This window comes from Canis aureus, chromosome 23 (assembly GCF_053574225.1).
Source record: "Canis aureus isolate CA01 chromosome 23, VMU_Caureus_v.1.0, whole genome shotgun sequence".
Lineage (NCBI taxonomy): Eukaryota > Metazoa > Chordata > Mammalia > Carnivora > Canidae > Canis > Canis aureus.
The window spans coordinates 19,105,001-19,132,072 of NC_135633.1; the positions used below are offsets into that span (position 1 = coordinate 19,105,001).

At 50.4% G+C, this 27,072-nt stretch overlaps 1 protein-coding gene and 1 long non-coding RNA gene across 6 annotated transcripts in view; one reads left to right on the plus strand and one right to left on the minus strand.

Moving 5' to 3' along the window:
• The window catches only part of LOC144294722 (uncharacterized), a 51,405-nt gene extending 37,087 nt beyond the window's left edge, over positions 1-14,318 (minus strand). The window contains exon 1 of the long non-coding RNA XR_013362110.1: positions 13,700-14,318. This is a non-coding gene — a long non-coding RNA (uncharacterized LOC144294722). The remainder of the gene's footprint in view (positions 1-13,699) is intronic.
• The window catches only part of LMO1 (LIM domain only 1), a 52,285-nt gene continuing 26,319 nt past the window's right edge, over positions 1,107-27,072 (plus strand). Inside the window, exons 1-2 of one of the 5 annotated variants that reach the window (XM_077866584.1) lie at positions 13,121-13,238; positions 17,500-17,760. In XM_077866584.1, coding sequence (XP_077722710.1) covers positions 17,736-17,760 — 25 coding nt within the window. In that variant the 5' untranslated portion in view covers positions 13,121-13,238; positions 17,500-17,735. Of the gene's footprint in view, positions 1,234-12,203; positions 12,265-13,120; positions 13,239-17,469; positions 17,761-27,072 lie in introns of those variants that run through there. The other 4 variants (XM_077866590.1, XM_077866588.1, XM_077866587.1 and 1 more) reach the window with 4 other exon arrangements.

A 27,072-nucleotide genomic window follows, 5' to 3' on the forward strand; every position in this document is an offset into this window, starting at 1 on the left:
AGACCCTAAACTACAATGGCTTAAATAAGATGGAATTTTCTTTCTCTCTCTCATAACAGGTGATAAAAAGTCCAGATTGTGAGAGCTGCTCCACGAGGTCACTCAGGGACCCAGCTTGCTTCCATCTTGTTTTCCTGCAGTCCTTAGGGTGCTGTTCTTTTTGACATAGTCAAATCTGGGTGCCATACTCTAGCCTGTGGGAAAGGGAGAAAACAGAAAACTTCCTTATGAGCCAAAGAGGCAAAAGTAGGTTTAATCCCTCCTGCCTACAGATGAGAATAGTAGCTTGTCTACACCTACTTGCAAGGGAAGATGGGAAAAACAATTTCTGCTGAGCAGCCATGTGGCCCAGAGGGAGGGGAGAACTGAGGGACACTAAAGGGGTCTGCCTCACTCAGGGAGGAAGGGTTGCCTGAGATCTACAAGACGTGAAGTCAGAACTAAAATCAAGGTCCAGGCCTGAGCAGTCCCCACCAAGACTGAGAGGCCACAGGGCTGTATTATAGACTCTGAGGGTTTGAATTAGTTGCCTGTCCCCAGACTATGGCCCTCCCACCCAGGCCTTGGGTGGCTCATTCTGCTGGGCGTGGGCACATCTAGTTCATACTCTGGAGTGGGGGCCAGCTGCGACCTCCAGCTCTGATAGGATTCAAATATTTCTATGATTCACCATAAAGGGTGGCTTGAGTTAGAGCTCAAAGCCTAGCTTGGAAAAGCCCAGGCAGGTCCTGGGTAGCAATAGCCATGGAGGATTATGTGTTTCAGGAGCACTTTTTTTCTCCAACCTCGTATCATTTGATAGTTGGCAGGACCTCTCAGGCAGGCACTGGGTGAGAAGGAACCCCTTCGGCCTCTTTGATCTAGAGGCAGGGTTGGGACAGGAGGACCCAATTAGAGACTGGGGGAAACCAACCAGGAGTGTTCTCGGACCAGCGCCACCTACCTCAGCCCCAGCCTGTAGCATCCAGGACTGCTTCTGAGATGTGCATGCTGTTGGGACATGCAGTCTTGCTCCAAGGGGACCACCTGCATGTGGGTGTGTTCACTCTGGTGAGCTTGTTGGGAAACAGTCTGTTCTCTGGGAGTGAGTCACAGTTCTCAGCCCCACGGGCCAATGGGTTGCAGTTCATGAAGCTCCTGAACCAGCACCAGCCTCAGAAGCATTGTGGGAACACACCTGGCCCCTGAGACCCAGGCCCGGATGGCTACAAATCTCCAGTCCTCAGTGGACAGGTGATCAGTAGGGTGGGAGAGGGTACAAATGACTCCTCATCATGAAGAATGAGGACTCAGATTGAGGTTCTGGAGCCACGGGTCAAACTAGGGTTTGGTTGCTGGAGTGTTTGTGGCCTCAGAGGGGCCTTTGGGCTCCAGAGGTTCATTTGGTAAGGGTCTCTGAAGGGTGGGTGGTGCGGAAGTAAAGCCATTTGGAGATTGGGAGAGTACCCTCTCCAGCCGTGCCTCACTCTAGCTGGCTGGGTTTGAGAAGCCTGCAAGCTCACCAGCATCTCCAAGGGCTTTGGCATCGCCCAGTTGTCAGAACAAGTTGGTTGGCTAGATAAATAAGAAACTATAGGGAGATATTTGAGTCAGGAAATTCTTTCAACTGGGGGTGGGGGTGGGGTGTGGGGAGCATGGTGGGGTGAGGAGGGCAAGAGCAAGTTCAGAGTCTCAGAGTTGGGTTAGACCCCAGAAGCCTTCTTGTCTGACCCATTTCCCTCCCAAAGCAGGGGCTGCAGGAGAAGATGCAAACACTTACAGCTTAATAGTTTTTCTTTTATCCCTGTCACACAAATAATTATACAAATAACTATGTAATTAACTAGATCATTGTGATAAGAGCTATGGAGGAAAAACACAGAGGGCTGTGCCAGGCTGTAACAGGGAGGTCTAAACCTAGTCTTGAGGGGAGAGGCCACCCTGAGAAAGGAAGTGACATTAAATCCCAGATCTTAGAGGTGAGCAAGAGGAGGTCCCCATGAAGAGGAGAGGGAGAACATTCCATGCAGAAGAAACTGTACATCTGCAGGCCCTGAGGCAGGTGCTGGTTCAGACAAGGTCAAGGGCAATCTGCTGCAGTGTGGGAGCAAGTGGTGGGTGTCAGTAACCAGTAACGGGAGATGCGGGACATGCTTCGGGAAAGCCTGCGCATGTAGAGCCAAGGGACAGACAGAGACCAGGGGCTTTCTGCGGAGAGCAACAGGAAGCCATTACATGTTTGAGGATGGGTTGACAAAATCTGATTTGCATTTTAAAAATATCTCCTGGCTGCATCTGGAGTATGGAGGCTGGATTAGTGGGGCTCAGGGTGGATGCAGGGAGGCCAATAAGAAGCTCTCGAAGCAGTGTGCGAAAGATAAGGATCACTCAGACTAGGGCAGTGGCAGGGACTGTGTGATTGGAGAGAGTGCCAAAACTGACTCTGACTTATTTCCAAATTTTGTTAAATCACAGATGAATGAAAAGATTCTAAAAGTGTACAATAAAGAAAGGTAATACTTTCCCCTTAATTCCCACCTTCCCTTCTTCCCTGCTAAGGTCAACATACTGATAGCCTGAAGAGGGGCGGCCAGACACATCTCCTCCTTTTTGTCTACCAGAAAGAGGTTTTCTTTTAAATGGGGTGATATTACTTGCTACCACAACCTACTTTTCTCACTTAAGAATACATCACAGACATCCTTTGCAAGTCAGTAGCTTTAGCTCTAACTCATGTTTTAAGAGCTGCATGATACTCTACATGAGATTATACGATGATTTAGTCAACCATTGATTGATGGTGATATTCATATAGTTTCGTTTTCTGCCACCACAAACAATGCAGAAGTTACAGGGTTATCCTTACATACAGGTGATTTTTCCTGCATAGGATATATTCTCTGATGGAGGATTTCTGGGTCAAAAGGCACGTGCATTTTTAATTTTAATAGGGAGTGCCAGGTTACTTGCTCAGCAACAAATGAAATTACCCATTTCCTCAAATTTTTAGTAGACCTGACCATTTTACTCTTTAAAAATTTTTTGCCAACCTGATGAATTAAGGTAATGAAAACTAATTTTGCTTTAATTTGCATTTTCCCAGCCAATAATGAGGGAAAGCACTTTATTGGCCATTTAGAGTTCCTCCTCCCAGAATGGCCATTTTTCCATTTTTCTCTTGGGCATTTGTCTTTTCTCTTTACAATTTAAAGAAATTCTTTGTATATTCTTTGCACGTTTTCCCTTTCACTGTTACATATTTTGCAAATATTTTTCTGGCATATCATTTGTCTTTTTTCTTTGTTTATGGTATCCCTTGTCATTGAAATTTTAAAAATCAAATCAAGTATGTCTTTTCTTTTGTTACTATTGTAGGTCTCCACCAAATTTATTCAAATTACCCAAATCTATTCAATATTTCCCCCTAAAATTTTTAAGATTTTCATTGTTTCATTTTTACGTTAAGATCTCTAACTCACTTGGAGCATAATCTTTATATTTGCGGGGTAGGGATGCCTTTTGTTTCTTTCAGATGGTTACGGCAGCATCATTTTTTAAAAAGGTTTTATTTATTTATTCATGAGAGACACTGAGAGAGGGGCAGAGACATAGGCAGAGGGAGAAGCAGGCTCCCTAAGGGGAGGGAGCCTGACGCAGAACTGGATCCCAGGATCCCAGGATCCCAATCTGAGCCAAAGGCAGATGCTCAACCACTGAGTCACCCAGGTGCCCCAGCACCATTTTTTAAGACAGATTTGTTGGTATATAATTCACATACCATAACATTCACCCATTCAACACAAGTCCACTCATAGATAGGTTCTTAAGCACAATCAATTTCAGATCATTTTCATCACCTCAAAAAGAAACCCCAAATCTTTAGCTGTCACCCCCTATAACTCCGAGTCCCTGGCACCCACTTATCTACTATCTTTATAGACTTGCCTATTCTTGGCATTTCATATGAATGGATTTTTGTGACTGCCTTCTTCCATTCAGCATGATATTTTCAAGGTTCCTCCATTTTGTGTCATATATCAATATTCATCCCTTTCTGTGGCTGAATAACCATTTGCCAGGAGATGGACATTTGTTTTTCTCCCCCCATGTTTGGTTATATGAATAATGTGGCCATAAACACTGTACAAATTTTTGTATAGACCTATGTTTTCTCTTCTCTTGTCTATATACTTAGGAGTGGAATTGATGGGTCCTGTGGTGAGTCCGTGTTTAACTTTTGAGGAGATAGCAGGCTGTTTTCCAAAGTGGCTGCTCCATTTCATATTCCCACCCACAGTGTATAAGTTCTAATTTCTCCACATCCTCATCAACATTTGTAATTATCTGACTTTCTTTTTTATTTTAAGATTTTATTTATTTGAGATAGAGTGAGAGCATGAGTAGGGGTAAGGGGCAGAGGGGAGGGAGAAGCAGGCTTCTTGCTTGGCAGGGGCTCAATCCCAGAACCCTGAGATCAAGACTTGAGCGGAAGGCAGATGCTTAACTGACTGAGCCATCCAGGTGCCCCAGTATCTGACTTTCCTTTTTTTTTTTTTTTTTTTTTAGTATCTGACTTTCTGATTCTAGCTTCCTAGTAGGTGTGAAGTGCTATCTTACTGTGATTTGATGTATATTTTCAACAACGTTGAGCAACTTTTCAGGTGCTTATTGGCTTATTTGTATATCTTCCTTAGAGAAATGTCTATTTAGATGGTAGTCCCATTTGTTAATTTTTTTCTTTGATGAATTGAAATGCAACTTTTATTGTATGTTAAAGTCCTTTCTACATTTGGACCTATTTATCAGCTCTCTGTTCCCCTGATCTATTCCTTGGTTTTACACCCTACCGCTCAGATCACAGTGGCTTTGTAGTGTAATTTATTATCCAATAACACAAGTTTTCTCCAACTAGTCTTTCTTTTCATGTTTTCTTAACCAGCCTCAGATATTTATTTTTCAAATGTACTTCAAGCTGGAATTTTTTAAGTTCTAAAAAATGTTTTTTTTATTTGGGATTCTAAGAGAAATTGCATTAAATCTATATATTAACTTTGAAAGGATTCACTGTTTATGAGAAAAAGCCTGAAACCTGGCTCTCTTACTATATATTCAGATCTTGGTATATGTCCTTCAATATGGTTTCATGGCTTTCTTCAACAAAGAGCTTTAACGTTGTGATGGTGGTTCTTGTTTTAAAATTATTCCTGAATATTTTATAGTTTTGTAGGTATTGCAGATGATCTGTTTCTTCATTTAAAGTCCTTTCTAGGGCAGCTCGGATGGCTCAGTGGGTTAGTGCTGCCTTCCGCCCAGGTTGTGATCCTGGAGACCCGGGATCGAGTCCCATGTCGGGCTCCTGGCATGGAGCCTGTTTCTCCCTCTGCCTGTGTCTCTCTGCCTCTCTCTGTGTGTGTCTCTTGCTTGCTCTGTGTCTCACATGAATGAATGAATGAATAAATAAATAAATAAAATCTTTAAAAAAATAAATAAAGTCCTCTACATTCTACATTTCTACTTCTATTTCTAATACCTCTTTGCATTTAGGGGGAAAATATATATTTCTGTTTACCTTGTATTAGCTACCTTCCCCATGATCTAATTAACCTACTAGCTTTTGAACTAGGTTTTATTGGATTTTCTCGATATATAATCACATTATTTATAAACAAGCATATTTTCATCCTTTTTTTAAACCAGGTACTTGTTCTTATTAATTCGTTTTCTTGTCTTATTGAATTAGTTAAAATTTCCAAAATATGTCGAACAATAGTGATGATAATGAGCATCCCACCTTATTCCCAATTTCTGGAAATATCTTCTGAATGTCATTGTTTATATATTTACTATTGGGTTTTGGTAAACAGTCTATCAAATTAAAGTAGTTTTCTTCTATTTCTGTTTTAATATATGATTAGAAATAATTGCTCAGTTTTACCAAGTGATTTTTTGCATCCGTTACTATACTTATATTTTATTCCCTTTATCTGTTGGTATAGTGACTTATATTGATAGATTTTCTGATGCTGAATGTTGTTTTCAGTATTAAAAAATAAACTCTCCCTTATATAGTGTATTATTCTTTTGATACTTTTCCCATATCCAGTTAGCTAACATCTTATATCGGATTTTGCATTTAAACTGCTCTGTGATTTTTCTTTCTTTTTAAATTCAATCTTTATAAGGTTTGGGAATTAAGAAAATGCTAGCTCATAAAACAAACTAGGAAGATTTCCAACTTTTTCTCTTGTCTGGAATAGTTTAAATAACATTAAAACTCATCTGTTTTTAAAGATGATATAAAACTCACTTTCAGTATAGTCTGTGCCTTGTGATATTTTTATTTTATTTTTAATTATGGTGAAATGCACATAAAATAAAATTTATCAGCTCAACCATTTTTAAGTGTAGAGTTCAGTGATGTTAGGCACATTCACATTGTTGTGCAACCAATCTCCAGAATCATTTTGTCAAACTAAAACTCTACACCATTAAACAAAAACTCTCCTTTTTTCCCTCCCCCAGACCCTGGTAATAGTGGTTTTTGTCTTTATGAAACTGAGTGGTCTAGGTACTTCATATAAGCAGAATCATGCAGTATTTGTCTTTTTTGACTGGCTTATTCCACTTAGTGTATTGTCCTCATGGTTCATCCATGTTGTAGCAGGTGTCAGAATTTCCTTCCTTTTTAAGGTTGAATAATATCTCATTGTATATATATACATTTTGATTATTTATTCACCCATTGAAAGACACCTGAGTTGCTTCTACCTTTTGGCTTTTGTGAATAATGCTGCTATGAACATGGGTGTACAAATATCTCTTCAAAACCTTGTTTTCAGTTCTTTTGGGTATATGCCCAGAAGTGGAATTGCTGGATCATATGGTGTCTTGTGATATTTTAATGGCAGAATTTTCATTTCTTTTTAAATCTCTTCTGTTTATTGGCCTATTCAGAATTTCAACTTCTACACTCAATTTTATTAATTTTCTACTTTGCTTGGAAATCATCCACTTCCTGGTGGTTCACATGTATTTTCATAGGCTTACACATGTTATTGTTATAATTCTTTAATCTTTTCTGTACCTGTGATATCTCTTTTCTTTTTAAAAATTTTTATTCAGATTCCAGTTAACGTACAGCATAATATTAGTTTCAGGTGTACTATGTAGTGATTCAACACTTCCATACAACAACAGGTGCTCACCACAATGAGAGCACTCCTTAATCCCCATCACCTGTTTCACCCATCCCTCCACCCGCCTCCCCTCTGGTGACCACCAGTTTGTTCTCTATAGTTAAGATTCTGTTTCTTGGTTTGCCCCTCTCTCTTTTTTATTCTTCCCCTTTTGCTCCATTGTTTTGTTTCTTAAATCCCACATATGCTTGAAATCATATGGTATTTGTCTTTCTCTGAATTATTTTGTTTAGCTTGATACTCTTTAGCTCCATCTACGTTGTTGCAAATGGCAAGATTTCATTCTTTTTTATGGCTCAATAATATTGTATATTTTTGTGTTTTATTTTTTTCCATCCAGGTTTGCCTATTTTGTGGGTAATTTCAAGGAACCAAGTTTGGGTTTTAATTTTCTTTTAATTATTTTTTTCCTATTATTAGTTTGTTTTCTATTTAATTTCTGGTTTTGACTTTATTAATATCCTTCTATGTTGTTTTGGCTTAGTTTGTTCTCTTTCTGATTTCTTAGATTAAATACCAAGTTCATTTGCTTTAGTCCTTTGTTTGTTTAATATTAAAAGCATTTAAGGCTATATTTTTTCCTCTAATTACTGCTGTGTCCCATAAGTTCTGTATGGCACTCTATGTTCTCTTTTTCATTACTAGATGATTTGCAATTTCAGTTCTGATCTTATTTTTGATCCACTAGTAATTTTAAGAGAGTATTTCTTCATTTCCAAGCAGCTCATGGTTGGGGCCTGGAAGTTAGCTTTGTTTGACATTAACATTGCTATTCTCTGCTTGCATGTGCTTGGGATATCTTTGCCCATTGGCTTTCTTTTCACTCTCATCACCTGGTTTGGGTGTATATTTGCAAACAGCATTTGGCTGTGTTTTATTTTTGAACTTACTCTGACAATCTCGTTTTTATAAAAATATATTTATTTATTTATTTATTTATTTATTTATTTATTCATTCATGAGAGACACACAGAGAGAAGCAGTGACATAGGCAGAGGGAGAAGCAGGCTCCTTGCAGGGGCTCAGTCACAGACCCCAGGATCACGCCCTGAGCTGAAGGCAGAGACGCTCAACCACTGAGCCATCCAACCACTGAGCCACCCAGACATCCCGACAATCTGTTCTTTGATTAGGGGAATGCGGTCTCTTCACAGTTAGTGTAATAACTTGATATACTTAGCTTTACTTCTTTTCTTTTTACCATTTTTTGTTGTTGTTGTTGGCTCGATTGAAATTCTGGTATTAAGAGCAGAATGGCTGGTTTACTGAAACAAGATGAAGAAAGACTTTGGAAGAAATATCAAGAGTTTAATTCAGATTATTTAAGATGCCTTTAAGGCATCCAAGTGGAGATATCAAGAGGGCATTTGGAAATACTGGAGTGGAACTCAAAGGAGAGATCCTGAGTGAAGGTCACACACACCAGCAGCCATGGATGGTGCCCCACAGAAAAGTGTTCTAAGACAGCCTAGGACCCAGTCCTGAGGAATGCCAACAGCTAAAGATTGGCTGAAAGAGGAGAGCTGGCAATAGCTAAGACAAAAGGGGACATCCACTGGGGGATGAGGAAACTCAGACAGCATGTTAGTCTAGGGAAAAATCATGTTCAAGAAGGAAGGAATTAAACGCATTATTAAATGCTGGGAGGTCGGGTCAAGTGAGGCCTGAAAATAATCCCTTCATGACATAAAGTCACTGGTGACCTTGGCAAGCCTTGTGGGGACCAGATAGGAGTGAACGCAGAGATAGTGGGAGGTAAGGAGTTCAGATAAGAAAAGGGAACGGATAGCAAAGTATCTCAAAAATGATGTATATAATCCAGGGACTTTGTTCACATGTTTTAGATGAGACACTAGAGTTTATTTGCCTGCTGTGGTGAAAGGTCCAGGAGAAAGGGGAGAGCGAAGGGGACAGGAAGAGCCAACAGAACACCCTGACAGGTGGTAGTGGGTAGGCTGGGGCCCATGCTGAGGAATAAGGCGCAGATAGGAGGAAGGCCATATTTGCTACTGCTTCAGAAGGGAAGGTGCATGTGTCCAGGTGTGTATTGCAGATGTTGACAAAGAAGGTAGGAACACAGACCAGAGGCAGGAAGGGGAGGGCCTTCCTGTCTGATACCTTCTCTCATCTGAGTCAGGTAGGAGGTGACATCATCTGCTGAAACTAGAATGGGACAGGAGGACCAGATGGTTGGGGAGATGGAAAGGAGAGGAAATAGAAGCATGGGAGAGCAAACATGGCCTCATGAGGCCCTCTAGGCAGGGAGGGGCAGTGGAAGCAAAGCCTTTGATCTGCCTGATATAGGACCCTTTGCATCTCCTGCAGAGCTGCACTGCCACCAGGGAAAGCTGGCAGTGGGTGCTGCTCCCCTACCATTGTTGCTCATTCTTGCTCACACAGCCTTTCCCTTCATGCCCATCATGTAGCTAAAACAGGCTGGAACATAGAAGCCATACAAATACCAAGTATCAGGTCTCATACGTTTATAATAATTTGCCCCAAATTCTGATCTTCTGACTCTCCTCTTCAGGACCCTCCTTTCCAGAAAGTTGTAAGACCTTCCGAGAATGCTTACATGTCCACCCTGGGCACCATTAGATTTTGAATCATGGATGAAGTCACTTTCTCCCTAACAATTCCAGCTTTGGGAGGTGGGGTTGATGGGCATGAGGTATAGATGCCTCCCACATAATTACAGCTGCTGTCTGATGCTCCTGCCATCTTGTCATCCACTCTGCGCATGTGCTGCTACCAAGGCCACCAAGCTGCTGACTCTAGCTGTGCTCATCTTTTTTGAGCCAGTGTGAAGATACCTCCTGCTTCTAGTGACCAGCTGTTTCAGAGGGGGATCCCATAGCAAAGCCATATGTCCTGAGTGACTCTTGTACCACTGCTTTCCGCTTCCTAAGACACTGCTTGGGAGTGGGTCAGGCCCACTTAGCACTGGGCCTGGAACTACTGCCCCACCAAACTCGAGGCCTTGTGGTCCAGTCTGGTCCTCTCATGAGGACCTCCTCCCGGGAACTTCACTCTCTCTCTCCTCCAACATGGTCCCTGTTAGGAACCTCAGTCTTTATCGTAGGTCTGTCAGAGTTCAGTGTCTTTCACCTGGGCTTGGGGCCCATATACATTCTAGGCTACTGTTTCAGTATCCCTGACCACTCCGTGATGGTTAAGCTCTCTGAACTCTTTGTCCCTATGAAAACTTGGAGAATGGTCTCCTAAGAGCTCACCAGATCCTTGTTTGAAGGGGCAGTGGTGGGGGTACAGGGGTGGCTAAGGGACCTCTCAGGCTGGCCTTTCTGAGTGTGAACTCTGGCCAAGCAGAGATTCTCAATCACAGGGCCATGCTAGTCCACATGGTGCCTTTGCACAGATTAGAAAAATGTGCTTTCTCTGAGTGGGTGTGATCTACACCAGGCACATGGCTTAGAAAGCAGAGAGAGGGCAGTATTGCAGCCCTCTCCTGCCCCCTTGGCTAGATGCCTTAGTATAGGGAAAGCTGGCACTAACATGGGCAGTGGCCTAGCTACACAGAGAACTAAACAGATCCAAATATTGGGCCGACAGAGGAAGCATGTTCCTGGGTTCTGATCCTGAGATCCTGAAGGGCAAGCGGGGTGGGGTGGGGGGAGTGGGAAGGGAAGATGCCCAAGTGTCTCTCCTTCTGAGGCACCATTCTTGTATCTGAAGTTCTGGAAGGCAGAGTTCCTGGCCCGCCTCTGCAGCTCCCATCTTCTCCAGTGAGCCAGAGTAGACTCTTGACACCATATTTCTCCTTCCACTCCAGGGGAGAGTTTAAACACTCGTGTCCCCCAGGCCTCAACTAAATAATCCACACACACCCTCAGGAACCCAGGCTTCACACAGAGACACCCATTTAGAAGAACACAGAAAAGTTGTTTCCTTAGAGGATTTTGAGAAGTGGGCAAGGACTTCCTAAGCAGAGGGATGCCATGAGAGGAGTCCTGCAGGAACCTGCCTGCAGGGTATGTTTAGTGACAGTAAAGCAATCCAGAGGAAGGGGCAGGAGGGTAAAGGTAGTTGCTGGAGATCAATAAAGATCAGTTGAAACAAGGGGTAGTGGTGGTGTCACAAAGGTTTCTTCAGATTGTGTGAAGGACCTGAAATGATAGGATAAGTAGTTAGAGTTTTGTCGCAAGGACAATGGAGAGCCATGGAAGATTTTTGAGAATGGGAGTGGCAGGGTCAGATCCTGACAACAGGAAGATGTGTCCAGCGGCTTGTGCATGTTGGTGAGAATGAGGATTTGCCATCCCTGGGTGTGACACGGTTACATTCAATGCTAGTGGGAGATTGCGAGTAACGGATTTAGACGATCATTCTGAAGAGCACCTCTACACTCTCCTTTTCTTCACCAAATTGAGTATGATTCAGTCATTTCACAAACTTTTCCAGATACTGTGTGGGTCTGAGTGCAAGCACTGAGGAGGAGGGTAGGGAGAATCAGGATGAGCCTCCCCTTCCCACGACCTCCCCTCCCAGCCTTCTCTCCACCCCTCAGTCAGAATGTGTTTTGATAAGTGGTGGCTTGGGGACAGCATAAGGGTGACAAACTGTGCCCCCCCCCCCACCAATTAAATTTTTTAAAAAGCTGCTATGGAAGGAGCGAATATTAGTTTCCTGATTTATAAAGCCAAATGGATTAAGCTCATTCATTGCCTGAGGAAACAAAAAGGAAATCTTCAATACCTCTGTGCACATTGAGAACAGGAACAATACTGGTCTTTAGAAAGCAGAAACCTAATTTGGGGGAATCAATTACCCTCTGTGTCCCTGCCTCTGTGGGCTCTCATACTCGCTCGCTCTCAATAGAGATTTCCTGGGAGGTAAAACGTGAAGTTGGTCAACCACAGACACACCCTCCGCTCAGCCTCGCAGACGGGAGGGGAGAACTAGGCAAAGGGCGGGTGGAGTTGGGTGGGGGCGTGCCTGGGTGGCAGGCACCTGTGGAAATAGGGACAGAGGTAGGGGTGGGGAGGGCTGTGGGATAAAAGCAGGGGTGGAGTGAGTTGGGGTGGGAGGCTGAACCGAGATGCGTCAAGGAAGGGGACCATGGCAACCTGAGGTTTTAAAGAGGGGGTGGGCTGGGGGGGCGCGGTGGTGGCCGGAGGGGCGGGGTGGGGGGGAAGGACAGCCCGAACTGCAGAAACACCACCCACCACTTCCTGATCGCACGTTTCTGTGTTCTGCGCGTGCCCCCGTGTCTTGACTGTGCAGCGGACAATGCTGGGGCAGTTATGCAAACAGGAAGGGCAGGGGCGCCCGCCGCAGCAGCCACGGGGCCACGTTCACGAAGTCACGCGCAGCAGCGCTCAGGACCCCACGGTCCCCGCGCTGGGTGTCAAACCCCGGCCCGCAGCACCCCGTCCCCGCCCCCCGCACGCGGCCACGCGCGCACGCACACACGCCCGCACTGCTCACACGCACTCTGGCTGTGCTTTTGTGTTTTGTCAGAATTAATGAGAAAAGTTCCCGTGCCCTGCGGGTAATTAGTGTCCTTGGAGTTAAATAAGCTAATGGCGGGCACCTCTGGCCCAGGCAATTATGTTTGTGTATTGAATAATTGATTCAAAGGGGGGAAGGGCCGCTAATCAGATCTGAGCATAATGAATTGATTTAATTAACAGGGGAACTGAGGGGCCCTGGGAAACGCAGGCTGCACTCGGCAGAGGCCAGCGCGGCCCGCGCGGACGGAGAACCGCGCGCGGCGGCTCCGGCGGCTCCGGCGGCTCCCGCGGCTCCGGCTCCGGCTCCCGCGACCCCGCGGCGGACGGACGCGCCCCCGCCCCCCCCACCCCTGCGCTCCCTGCCCGCGGGGCTCAGCTGCCCGCGCCGCTCCGCCCGCCCCCGCCCCCGCCCCCGGCCCCGGCCCCGGCCCCGGCCGGAGCGCGGAGCCCGGAGCCCGGAGCCCGCGCGGGGCCGGCGGGAGCGGCGCAGGCCGGCGGGCGGCGGCGGAGTCCGAGCCGCGCGCCCCTCCGCGTCCTCGGCCGGTGCGGGGCTGGCGCCTCCGGGGAGCCATGGTGCTGGAGCAGGAGGACGGTAGGTGCAGCGGCGCGGGCCGCGGCCGTTCCCCGGAAGCGCGGCGCCTGGGGGTTGGGGGAGCCAGGCTGCGCCGCAGGGCGGGTCGGCGGCGCGGGAAGTCCCCGGGCGGCCGCGAGCCCGCCGGCCCCGCACGCCCCGGCCGGGAACTTTCTCTCCGGCCCCGCCGTCCCGCAGACCCCCGGGCCCCTCTGCGACCCGCGCCGCGGCTTCCCGCAGTGCCCGCAGCCCCCGGCTTCCCGGCCCCCGCCGCCCCCGCTGCGGACCGGCTCCCCCAGGGGGGTCCCCAGGGCACCTGCAGGCAAACCGGCCCGGCCCCGGGGGCCCTCGGATCGGGAACTTCGTAGCTGCGGGGTGGGTGACATTGCTTCACCCCTGGAAGGTTCCCCCAGCCGAGCGCGTCGGGAGGTGCCCTGCGGGCTAGGGTCGGGCGGCGCTCAGGATACCAGGGGCGGGTTTACCTTGAAGCTGATGAAGTTTAAGCTTCATAGTCCTTCCGTGGTCACTTTGTGTTAGCAGCCGTGTATTCCTTTTCTCAAGAAGAGCACCCCCCCCCCCAGCCCCTAAATTGCATGAGTAAGCTTGACTCCCCCCAAAAATCTGAATCCACCCCTGAGTCCAACTCACAGCTTTCCCATGTAACTACCAAGGCTTGGAGAACATACAGCCAGGCTGCCCCATGGGACCATCCCCAGGGGACGGCAGTTCCTTAGCGCCTGGGGGATGAAGCCCTGGTGCTGGAGGCTGGGAGAATTTGAGGCTGGGAGGCAGCTGCTGGTGTACAGGGAAGGGCCCGGCTGCCTGACCTTTCTCTCTGGCCCCGCTGGTCCCTTGTCCCAGCCTACCATCTCCCACTGTGGTCATCAGCTGTCCTGGTTTGCCCAGAACCATCCCGTTTTAGCACAGAAAGCCCTGCCTCCTGGGAAACCCCTGAGTGCTGGGACAAACCAAGACAGTTGGTCAGCCTACATCCACAACCTTCTCAGAGCTGTTGTGCAGGGGGTGGATTGGCCTTCATCAGGAGGGTGGGAGAGACTTGCTTTATGGGGTGCAGACTTGGCCTTGGCCTCCACCAGGTCTAACAGTGCAGCTTCCTAGAAGGGCTTCCAGAAACCAAAGGAGGAAAGTTTGTCAACTGTGTACTTCTCCACTCTAGCTGATTGCCAATTCCTGTGTTTAGGCTGCCTTTGTGTTGTTAGTAGGGGGCAGGGCAGGACATCTGAACTTGGCCAGCAGACATCCGGATTGTACTGCAAAATCTGTAGGGTCACTCTGTCCTTTCAGCTGTGGCTGCCACAGGGAAGGGGCCCTTGTCAGTCCAAATACCTCTTGAGTGTCACCTGTGAAGCCAGCTTGTAACCCCATCTTGGAGACAGCTGTACTGTGTTGGAAGCAGGGCCCTCAGGCTGAGGCACATCTGACAGCCACCACTGTTCTGGAATATCTGGTCTGCCTGGGCCCTGGGGCAGAGAGTCTCCTTCCCCTACACACACCTCCCAAACCCAGTGCAAGAACCCTTCATCAGGACTTTCCTGCCAGGTGCAGCGACAAACTGCTAGGACCTGCCCAGAACTTTGAAAGGCAGCTGGTAGCACCTCCTTTCTCCTCACCATGACCTGGGGGCTGATCAGCTGGTCTCCCTCTGCTGTCCCCAGAGGCATTTCAGGGACATTCTGGAGCACTCTTGGCAATGTTGACTTGAGGGTACGTGCATGCTCATTGCCCATGAACTGTGTTGGGTGCAAACTACCTCTCCTAGCCCCAGGGGATCCTGGACCTGGAGGCAGCTTGGGTGGGGGCCCCAGGCACAGGACTTACCTGCCTGCCCAGCAATTCCCCATGAGCTGAGAGGGTGGATGCTGGATGGGATGCTGAATGCTTGTGTCTAGCTCTGTCCACCTGGCAGGCCCCTTCCAGGCTAAGAGCTCAAGTCACTTAAACGTTTCAAGGCTTGCTGTGTAGCTCTGTCAAGTGGAAGGCCTCTGTGGAGGCCTTTTTCCAGATCACTGTGGGAGCTCAGTGCTCACAACTGGGGGTACAGAGAGCTGCCTATGAACACAAGCAGCCCTTCACACACAGCTGTGATCTGCTGACATACACTACCTGGTTCTTTAGCCCACGGCTCAGCACCCCAGGCCTACTCCAGTCCCTGAAGTGGGGCACAGGGTCCCTGACTCCCTAGAGGGATGCCAGTTGGGTGGCTGCTAATTGGTACCTTGGAGACTGGGGGGAGCTGCTGTAGGGACAGAGCCCCAAGCCTGACACATGAAGAAGAGAGTGGACAAGTGCCTTCAGCTAGTCAAGTCCCAGTTTGTGGGTCAGGGCCAGAGCCTTGAAAGAGAGGAGAAGCCGCCCTGGAACTGGAGAGTAAAGCCACAGGCCTTGTTGAGTGAATGCCTTCCGGGAGCACAGAGGCATCTACAGCAAGAAGCTACCCCTTGCCAGCCTGTCAGCCAATTGCCTGTGACATTGTCTGGCCCCCCAGCTCAGGCTGGGGTGAGGGGTTGGTACCAAACGTGCCAATGGCAACAGTGTCAAAGCCTCCCTCAGACCCTCGGGGTATAGTCTGGCTGCAGTGGCAGGGGAGAGATCAAGCTCGCAGTCCTGAGGGACAGTGAGGCTGAGCAAAATGATATATTTAACATCAAATATACTCAAGGACTATTAGGATTAAGTATTCAAGATGAAGGGGAAAGCGAAACCCTCTGAGCTGCGGATGAGGCATCTCATTAGAAGCAGCCTCTCTTCTGTTTTCTTAAAGCCTGACTTCCCCGCTTAGGCTAGAGGAAGATGGGCTGCAGCCCCACTCCCCCATTCCTACTCCTGTCAGGCACCCTGCATTGGGGCCTCCCGGGGCTTACCGGGCACAGCCTGGCCTCCAGGTCTCATTTATACTCAGTAAGTTCCCCCCATCGTTGGATGCCATGGTTTACAAGGCACATTCACGTACACTAGCTCCTCTGATCCCTGCAGGAACCTTGGACAGCCGGTGCCCCACTTCACAAACAGGGAAACTGAGGCCCAGCCAAAGTGATTTGCTAAGGTCCACCATTAGTCATAGGCAGAGATGGGATGAAATCCCAACTTGCTGGTCATTGCCTTATCCTTGCTTGGGTCTAGTCCTCAGAAGTGTCTGCCAGGGATGAACCTCTGACACATCTATTTGAAGCCTTCCTTGGCCTATAGAAAATCCGTTAATATTTCCATCCCCTCTTGGAACTTGTGACTGTCAAGAGAGAAAAAAACAAACTCTTGGTATTTTAGAGTGGCCTTCCTAGAGTACGCAGCCTGAGCATTAGCCCCAAGGCTCTTGGGGAGAATTGGGGTTCCAGAGGAGGGGAGATGGACGCTGTCTCCCCTTAACTCCTGAGTTACAGGGCAAGAATTTCCAACTCGGTAATATCAGCAGAGCTTTAGGGTAGTACAGGCGGTAACGCCAGTGCCTTAGAATAATACGTGCTCAATAAATAGTTTTGGAATGAGAAAAACCTTCAAGGCCATGCTGTGCTTCTCAGAGAGAAGCTGAGACAGCATCCGGCTCCCTGTGGAATTAGGATGCTCTCGGGGAGGAGGGGGCTGCTAGGGTGAGGGTTGTGCTGGAAGACTCGAGTGGGAGAGTTGGTACCCTGCAGAGGGTTAACTTTGCCAAACAGTCCGGGAAGCAACCAGGAGCCTCCGGCAGAACAGGTAGGAAGGGAGGGTCCGAGATCAGAGAAAGATCGCCGAGGTGGGAAGGGGGGTCAGGAACCAAGGCTGAGGGCGTGGCAGTGGAAGACGACGGTGGTCCAGCGGACAAGTATCTGGGGTGAGGACCCGGGGTGCTCCGCGGAGCCCCGCGCCGAGCAGGGGCCGGGCGACCTCCAGGTGGCGCTGCGGAGCCGGGCAGCCGCGCGTCTCCACTCCCCATTAACCCGGGAGGGAGGGGGCCTCGGGAAATGTGTGCATTTATTCAGTAGCAGGAGTGCAAACCTCATACATTGAGGGAGAAAGGCAGCGGGAGACGGCCGCCGAGATTCCCCATCTCTTTGAATATAATTTTAGATTGAGATTCAGATTAAATCCGAGGGGAAAACACTTTATGAGGCTGAAAGCTGTGTCGTTGCCAGAGCCAGGGTTATGAGCTATCAAATGCAATTACATTAAGACAGATTATACTGGGCAAATTGAGCCATTTAGAAGGTGAGAATCAAAGAAACGGCTCTGATCCTCTCTTCCCCCTTCTCTCTCCCTCTCCCTCTCCCTCTCTCTCTCTAAATTGCAGTTCGTAGTTCCTTGCAATTCTGAGGCACAAAAGTAGGTGAGACTGCTTTTGTATCTGCGAAGTGCTTCGCTCCTGAATGTAATTCTAGCTGAGTGCAATCTAGGTTAAGAGCCGGACAAGCGGGTAATTAGAGCCCGCTCGCTGCCCGAGGAGCGGCCGCCCCGCCGAAGCGCGCCCGGAGTCGGCGCCCTTCTCCCCGGCCGAGCCGAGCTGCGGCTGGACACGGAGCGCCCGAGATGATGGTGCTGGACAAGGAGGACGGTAGGTGGCGGGCGGGGGGCCGACGCCCCGCACCCCGTCGCCCTCCGCCGCGGCGCACGGAGCACTCGCCGGGAGCGGCGCACACACGCGGGGCCGTGCCGGTGCCGGGCCTGGGGGGCGGGGGGGGCGGGGGCGCGGGGAGGGTGTGAGCCGGCGGCGGGCGGAGCGCGGGCCGGTGCAGGCTGCGGCCCCTCGGACCTGGGCTCGTGTCGCCGCAGCCACCTCCCTCGCGCCGGCCCGGGACCCGGAGGAGCCAGGAGCGCCGAGCAAACCGGGGGCTTCGGGAGACCCGCACGCCCGAGCCCGCAGCCAGCGGGCGCGCGGGAAGCCCGTGCTCGCCCCGGGGTGCCCGGGGAGCGGGCCGAGGGCAAGGCCGCCGGCCCCTCGAGGAGACAGACGCCCCCCGCGCCCCCCTGCTGGCCCGCCGTCTCCCCGTCCCCGGAGCGCGCAGGCGGGAGTTTGGCCTCGAGGAAGAAAGTGTCCCGCCGCCGGCCAGGGGCGCGCTGGCTCGCGTAGGAGAGGCCCTGGAGAGTGGCGTGGAGCTGCCGTGGTCCAGAGCTCCGTGCGCCCCAGAGGTCAGAGCAGGGGGCCCCGTGGTCGCTGCAGGCCTCTAGCAGGTGGTTCTGACTGCGGGCGCCCTGCAGCAAGTGTCCTGGTATGTTTAGGAGAGGTTGGGGCAACCCAGCCCACGTGAGGGTAAAGCCAAGTGGGTGCCCGGTGGTGACCCAAACGCAGCCCAGAGGGGACAAACCATAGCAGTAGCAGCTCCCTGGCTGGCCCGGCCCTCCTGCCCTGTAGGTGAGGGTGGCCTGGTGTGTTCGTGTTGTAGGGAGATGAGGGTGTAATTGCTGGGACCCATACTGTCCCCGGATTTCTCCTGGTAAGGAACTATGAAGGTGGGTTTGCAGTGTGCCACCAGGAATCCTCTTAGATTGACTGTGGTGGCCGTTCTCTGACCTTCTACTAGTGAGTCTGCCCTCAGCCTGTGCCCTCTGCCCAGTGGGTCAGTCATGTTACTGACATGGGCAGGTGGTGAAATTTTAAGTTAAATGACTCACTCAAGGTCACACAGGTTGTGGGCTTCACTGCTGCCACGTGCTGATGCTCCTAGGCTCCCCGCCACCTGTGAGACCTCTGTCAGGGAGGCGCATTTAAAGTGTCTGGCCTGGGGGGTGGCATGTGGCCGGTAAGCCCACGAAGGCTATTTCTCAGCGTGTATGTAGTAAGAGAGGAAAGGGAGAACTAAGTGCTTCTGGGCGAAAGAATGCTTTTGCCAGGGGCTGGCTGGGGTGCGACCACCATCTCTAGTATGCTCTTATCTCTTCAGGGCCCCCCAGGATCTGTATGTGGGCTGTCAGAGGACTAGGCTTCTGCAGGTCTGTATAGAATGACAAGGAGAAGGACCCGGTCAGGCCAAACCAGGAGGCAGGAGGCATTTTGTCACAAGTTCCCCAGGTTCTCTCAGACCAGTCACGCACAGAGCTACGCTTCATGCTGTCTCTCTTGGTAAAATGAGGGGCTTGCAGAAGCCAGTGCAGAGGGTGCTTCCTTGGTGTGTGGAGGTACTCTCCTGACCGGGAACCCGTGGAACTCAGGGTATGTCTGCAGCCCCACAGCATTATATGGCATCCTTGGCTTCCCCAGGCCCAAGCCAGAAATGGGGAAACCCAGGCCCTATACACGGGAGGCCTCGGGCGGGGAGATTGGTCTCATGCAACAAGATGACCCCACCACCACTCACCTAGCCAGTACTCTGTGCAGGCACCCCAGAGTTCCTTTGAGCTCTGTTATACTCAAGATTTTCCAATGCAGATGAGCCCCGAATAGGAATAGGTATCTGGAGGTCATTTTAGCCTCCAGTCTCCTGCCTCCAGACTGCAGTACATCGCAGCCACCCTCGGCATATGTGTTTCCCCTAGTCCCCACCAGATCTGTAGAGAAGAGCTCATGCTGCCCCTCGGACCCCCTACTCTGTTCAGTCTAATAATATGGTGCACCCTACAGTTCATACCACTGGGCTCTGGGGCCCCTAACAGCACCAGGCAGGTAGACAGCTGGGGCCCAGAGGACCCATTTGATTCTTGCCCTGCCTAGCCCAGCTATGTCCTCCAAAGCATTCTTTTGGCTCATAAATCTACCCTCCCTGCTCCCCATTAGAGTCTCGCCTCCCCTAATTCCAGGAAGCCCTAAAGGTGGCCCCTTCAATTGGGGAAGAGAGGAAGGCTCTGGATCCACTCACCTGTCCCTCGGAGCCTGCTGCCTAATTTCTTCCTGGCACTTATGGCATTTCAGCAGGTAGCCATCTAGGTTAGGTGGCAGCCTGGCCCCCAGGGCCCCCAAGAAGCATGTCCCTCAGGGATGCAGCACTGCACCCTTTGTCTGGCTGCAGCAGGGACTCGGGGCTCTTATTAACCACCCCCAATGCCTTTTCTCCACCTGACAGCATCTTGTCGGAAGAGGCCGGGGCTCCTCTGGTTGAAGTCAGGTCTGCCAGCTGCCGAGGACCAAAGCTCTTGCTCTGCTGGGCTGCAGGGCTTTCATGTTGCACTTCTGAAAGATAATAAAATATCAATCGCTTTGCCGTAGCAACGGGTTTAAGAGACTTTCTGAAGTATTGAATCGTCAGAAAAAAAAAATTTTTTTTTTTTTTTTTTTTTTTTTTGCTTTTAAGCACAGTGCATTATTAATAAAGTAATCCATTAGGTCGAGCAGTGAAGGGCCACCACAGAGAGGAAAGATCTGTTTTGCAAATGGTTAAACTTCTGGTTTTAAGATTAATTGCTTTCATTTGGACGCTTGCTCTTGGCCTAGCCATCTCCACTTTACTGGAACTCAGGGTCCGGGCTTTCTAAATGCCGTCGGGCCTGCCTGTCAGCAAAGGAAGCCCTGCTCCAACTTTCCCAGAGAAATAGCCCTTCTTTCCCTGGCACCTGTGCCTGAGCGAGCACTAGGCCATGGGCCTTCTCAGGAGGCCTGCAGTCTCAGGGGAGCAAAGAGAGCTACTGCCGTGAGCCCTGAGAGCTGGATTAGTCCTCAGGCCTTTGGAGAAGAGGCCCTCGAGTAGAGGCAGACAGCAGAGGGTCCAAGCAGCTCCAAGAACAGTGAGAGACTTGGGCTGCAGGGGACTGGGCAGGAAAAGATGTTGAGGGCCCCTCTTGGGGGTGCTGGAGTGCCCCAGGGACATGCTGGAGAAGGTAAGTTGCCTCTGCAAAGGCCCCGTAGGAAAACTGGGGTGACCTCAGGAAACAGCAGGCAGGTTGTAGAACTAAACACCGACATGATTCTTAGAGCATTTTTAATAAGTAAAATTGCCTAAGGAGAGTGGAGCTGGACTGACGAGGGCCAGACAGTGAGTCTTCAATTGTTAATGACCGCTACGAGTGTGGCCTCCACAGTGGACCTGGTTGATCTGTCAGGGCGGGCTCTTGGCTATTCTTGGGTACGGACCAGCTTTTGCTCAGCCATCAGCAGGACCTCCTGGGCTATCCCATCATGCCCTGGACTGCAAAGAGTCCTGGGGGTCTCTCCTAGCACAGTGTGGCCGGGACCTTCCTGGCCCCAGAGATGGAGGCAGGGACTGGGCCCTGATGCTTTTCCATGCCAGAGACCCCAGTGGGTCTGCAGGAAGTCAGAGCGCAGGAGGCACTGCTGCCTGCTGAGGACTCGTACAAGCCTTGTGAGGTGGGAAGGGTGGGGGGCCAGGTCTGACACTTGCCTGAGGCCTAGAAGAGGATGGTCTCCATCTGTAGCTGCCATGCCAGCCCCAGCAGCAGCTACCTCCTCATAGCTGGAAACAAGTCTTCACGAATCTTGAGCAGCATGTACAGCTGCTTACCCTTCCTGCCCTGGTTCAGCCAGGCAGAGAGCCTATAAAGATGGGTCTCCCTCACCCCCTCCCAGAGCCTTGGGTAAAGAAGCAGGTGTGCCTGTCTGTTCCCTGCTCTTCCGTTCATTTGCCCACACAGAACACTAACGGGGGTGGCGGGGGGGAGCAGGGGGGGGACAGGGAAACAACATAAATTGGTCTGTCGTCCAGAATCCATGTCTCACTAATGTACCCAGATTAACTCAACTGTAAATTGTCTCCTTGGATGGCAGTGTCTTGCTAAAAGTTTCCCATATGATTCATGATTTGGATTGCTTTTAACGGCTATTGGCTAAGCAAGCCGGTGACTGTACAAGGTGATGCAATTGGCATTAGTGAGGGGAGGCACGGGAGCGTGTAATGCAGTCAATACTGCATTAACTACTGATGCCCAATTACAGGGAGTGGGAGAGAGCCTTTCAGGAGCATTAGGACTGGGGGAAGCTGAGATCACTGGCCGCTGCTCGCCTAAAAGCTTCACCCTTTGCGTGCCGAGGCTTGGCGCTGACGTGGCCACTCACTTGGCCTCTGTGGCTGCCTTTCTCTCTTACTGTCTTTCTCTTTCGGAACATGTCCCATAAAGATGCTTTTAGCACATGGAAACGTGTGTTTTCCTAGAGCTGGGGCCTGCCTTTCATCCCTCAGAGAGTCGATTCCCCACCCCAGCCAGTGTCCCACAGTCAGACCCGGTGGCTGCCCCACCCACTTCCATTTGAGGAACCTCCCAGCAGGCCCCATTTGTGAACAGGACCAAGAGGAGATCTATTTTGGTCTCTCTCCCTTGGAACAGATGGATGATTGCCAGCGAGCGTTGGCGGCCGCCCCTCTGTGGTCATGGGCAGAGGAACATGAGGCCTGGCCGAGGCGCAGTGGGCTGCGGGTATACCGCTGACAAAATTGGGAAGTGGCCATGGTTGGATGGGGCCAGGCCCTTCTCTGAGCAGAAGACAGAGCTGGGGAGCCTACTGGGGGCATGCCCAAGCTATGTTGGGGTCTTTAGTAAGTGTGGGCCCCCTCTAGAGCTGCATCCATGCAGGGGGCAGAGCTGCCCCCAAGTAGCCAGCGGGCCAAGGCTGTTGTTCAGATCCACCTCCAGGGACCAGAGGAACCCTGATCAGGAGTGCTAGGAGATTGGAAGGGAGTTAGAGAAAAGGGCGTTGGTACCATAGCATGCCAGGTACAATGTGCTGGCTGCTACCTCCACGATCCACCAGGTCCAACGCCTCCACTATGGTTTTGTGCTCCATGCCCACCATTGAGGTCACTCTGCCCTTATACCGTCTCATCTCTACCATGAGAACCACCACACCTGACTGGTTGGGCGGCTAGTGAGGATTAAATGAGAAAATGTCCATACACTTGATCAGCCAGGAGCCTCATGCCTGTGCAGGGTGACATCGTTCTCCACACAATGACAGTATGATCAAATAATCTGGTGCCCAGTCTGGTGCCTGTTTACTACCTTGTTCACTCACTCTCCCTCTTCCAGTTTATCTGTCATGACCACTGATCACTGAAGTTCAGGAAGCAGGCTGACTTCACTCCTTATCACTGTCCAGATCCCCAAGGCAGGTAGCTTCATAGAAGAGGCCTCCAGGACCACTCTCTGCAAGCCCTTCCATCTCTAGGGGCACAATCAAGGCTGAAAGTGGGCAGGAGAGTTGGCCAGGGTTATATAGGGAACCCAGAGCTTCGGCTTCTGAGTTCTGTGCCCAGCTTCGTGCCCTCTGACCCCTGCCTCCAGGCCTGAGGAGGCTGAGTGGTAGAAAAGTCTGAGCATCCAGTTGTGGCCCTAGCCAGCCTACCGACAGCGCGCAGGACAGGCTTCTGTCCTCAAACGTAAGTCCTCCTGGCAGGTGCTGACGGGCACTAACCTGACCTCGGTTTTCATGGACGAGAGCAGCCCCGGAGGTACATGTGGCGTGAAGCCCATCCTGCCCGCCCACCCTGCCCGTAGTGGAAGGACACTGAGGCATGGTGGACATCCTCCCACCCTCAGGCTTAACCGTTCACGGCGCTGTTAGACTGAGTTTTCCTGGCAGGTCTGCCCTTGGGATGGGGCTACCCCAGTGGAGTCAACTTGTATTGGCCTACAAGAGCTGATTTCGCACATCTCTTCCCAAATCCGAGCTCAGTGGCATCGCATTGGTAGCTGGAAATCAGCCATGGTGGGAATATTAACACCATGGAAATTGGCAAACACTACAAATAAGGGCTTATTTTCAGATAAATGCCAATTGTTAAGCATTTGTCAGCACACAAACGGATTGCATTCATCTGGGTCTCTGGACCCACCTCTTCCTGTTCTGCCACCATGGTTCACCCCCATCCCACCTGGCATCTTTCTCCTGGTTCTCACTACAGCCAGGGACCCCGCCTGTGCTATGCCAGCGTTGTGCCTGAGACCTGCTGCCACGCTCGCTGTGCCGTGCAGGTCTAACACGGCCACCCCGCTTTGGTGTTCCAGGTAGACCCCGGCATTTGCCACTGTGCTCTCGTTCCTGCTGCGCCCCTTGCCTGGCAAGCCCTCTCCCCTGCAGTTGGCCTTGCGGGAGAGTACGGTGACCAAAGCCTCTTATGGACCCTTCCAGGCCACGCTCAGAGCCACGATCCACCCTACCTAGCAACAAGCTGGTCTCTTGCTGGAGCGTAATCATTTTGTGTTTTATCTAAGGCAGGAGTCCATGGTGGCTGACACAACTTGGGGCAAGTTCAAAGCAGGTGGTGTGAGAGGAGTGAGCAGGCTGGTCCAGGCTGCAGAGGCAGATCCCCCAGAGTGCAGGCGTGCTGGTCAGATTGGGTCACTAGCTCCTACCTCCTGCCTCTTCCCCACTGAGCCTTCTTGACTGGCCTACTGTCTTCACATACGGCCTGCCGGCATGATTCAGGACACACGGGTGCTAGTCCCAGCTGACTGCTCTGGGACTCCAGACAACTCACTGCGCCTCAGTTTTCACATCTCTGCGATGGGAGCAATACCTAAGGGGCACCTAATGTCTGTGTACACGCTTGATAAACCAGGAAGCCTCATGCCTCTGTGGGGTGACCTTGTTCCTGCACAGATACAGTGTGATCTCTTTGGCTTTAGCCTCTCACTCTTTAGGGCTCATATAAACACACTTGCTATCGTTTCACTGAACCCTTAAAAGTGAGGCATCATGCTCTGCAGGTGTATCAGTAAATTACTGCTGCATAACCAACCACCCCCAAACTCAGAGGCTCCAAACAACAAGCATCCGTTTAGCTCTTGAATCCGTAGGTCAGTGATTTAGGCTGGGCTTAGCTGAGACATTTCTTGCGTCTCAACTGGACTCTTGTGCGTGGCAGACGGCTGACCTACTGGATGCTGCGGTACCAGCATCCCCCATGATCCAGCAAGCTCTTCCAGCCTGTTCTCAGAGTAGAGACAGGTCAGGAGGGCGAGTAGAAGTACACAAGGTTTCCTGAGGCCTGGGTTTGGCTCTGGGAGGTTTTTGCCTCTGCCACATTCTGTCGGCCAAAAGAAATCACAGGGCCAGCCCAAGTTCTGGAGGGTAGGGGCTGGGGGTGGTGGTCAGATTGTGGTCCTGCAGGGAGGAAGGAGGTGGAAAGTCACATGGCAAAGGGCGTGCATACATACCAGCAGGAGGGGTAGAGAATTGGGGCCATTTCTGTACTCATTCCACCAAAGCATCTCCCACGTATGATCTCATTGAATACTCTGAACCACCCTAGGAAAAAGCTACCCGTATTATCCTCATTTCACAGATGAGAAAACTGCTATACAAAGAGGCTGTGTAATTGGTCGCAGGTCCCACACTTGCAAGTGCCAGGGTTCAGGCCATCTCACTGCAGAGTGTGTTCTCTGAGCCAGGCGTCTCTGCCCCCTCCCTGTTCCAGCTGGCGGACTGGGAGGTGGGGGAGACGGATGCTCAGGGAGGGTTCAAGGGAGAGGGGGTGGAGCCAGCAAGGGGCCGCCTGGGGACCAGGGGAGGGAGGCTGGCGGGGTAGTTTTTCTGGGGGGCCACCTTTGGAAGGCAAGCCTGGATGGGGACCACAATGAGGTCAGCAGCCCCCACGGCCTTCCCGGGCTTTTCCTCTCTGTCCTGCGATGCCACTGGATGGTGGGAAGGGATGGGAAGCTCGCTGCTTCCCAGAGCTGACTCAGGCCTGGGTACATATGCAGATGCAGCCAGGCAGGAATCAATTCATTGGTTAGCCCCTCGCCTCAAAAAAAAAACTGGGCGGTAAGTGGGCTGGTGAGAGGCCTGTGTACATTCATAAACCAGCTGATTGAAAAGCAATATTTCAGATAAATACAAGCCAGCGATCTATCAGTGGTTGTAATAAAACCCAGGCTTCAGGCTGTGATTTTATTTTGAAATAATAAGAATTGCTTGATTCTTTTTACTTGAGTTACCATGGTAATTCCGGCGTGGAGCAGTGTTATATTGATTTAGAAAGTGGACAGTAATATTTCTTTTGTGTTATTCTGTTTCTAGGCCTTGATTTCTAATTTCCACTTGGAGATTACTTTTATAAATTTCTTAAGTCCTTCCACTTTTTTTCCTCTCACAGTATAATTTTCCTCTCATACGCCACTATGTTCTGAGCTTATTGGTTTGCTCTTATTTTAAATTAAACTTGCTGGTTTCAAATATTGAAATGACATCTTTGTCTGTGTCTGTACTTTGGTTTAGCAAAATATTACAGTCTGACGCTTTCTGCTTAATAATTTAAGGGAGGCATTCTGTCGGCCTCACTGGGTGCCGATAACTTATGACTCAACCAGCGCAGGCCTTAAACTCCTGACATTTTAATATTGTGTGGCGGGAGCAGCAGCCCCTCTGCTCTGAGTCTTGGTGGAGAAAAACCCATGTGGTACCCCAGAAGGGAGTTTTAATAATTCAGCCTTGCAGGTTGGTGTGATGGCTTGATGGAGAGGGGAGGGAGACCCGTTCTTCCCACAGAAGAGGGAGCAGCTCTGGCCTGGGCTCCTGCAGCCCACAGCTGGCCCCTGCTTTGTCCTGTCTCTCTCCTCCCTGAATCTTTAAAAACTCCAATTCCTGATCCCTGATGTCTGGGAAGGTTGTGTGGAGGCTGCCTGTGGGTGCCATCCAAATGCTTAATCTCTTGTTTCTCAACTTCCCCATTTGTAAAACAAGTGGAACCCACTAGCGTGGGCTTTGAGTCAGACAAACAGGTTCGGATCCCACCTCTGACACTCAGTGATTCTGAATAGTAAGTTGTAATAGTAGTTCTGACCAGTCAAGTGGGTGTGATCACGACCGCCTCCTAGGTCCGTTGAGCCTTCAGTGGGCCAAGCTCCTGATGGTCTTGTAGATGGTTGGTACAGTTTCCTAACCTTCGGCAAGTGTTAGTGAGGAGCAGGGGAGAAAATGGAAGTGGTTATGCTTTGAAACACTTACTCTGCTACAGACATGCGTGGGGTTCTGAACCCTGGGAGG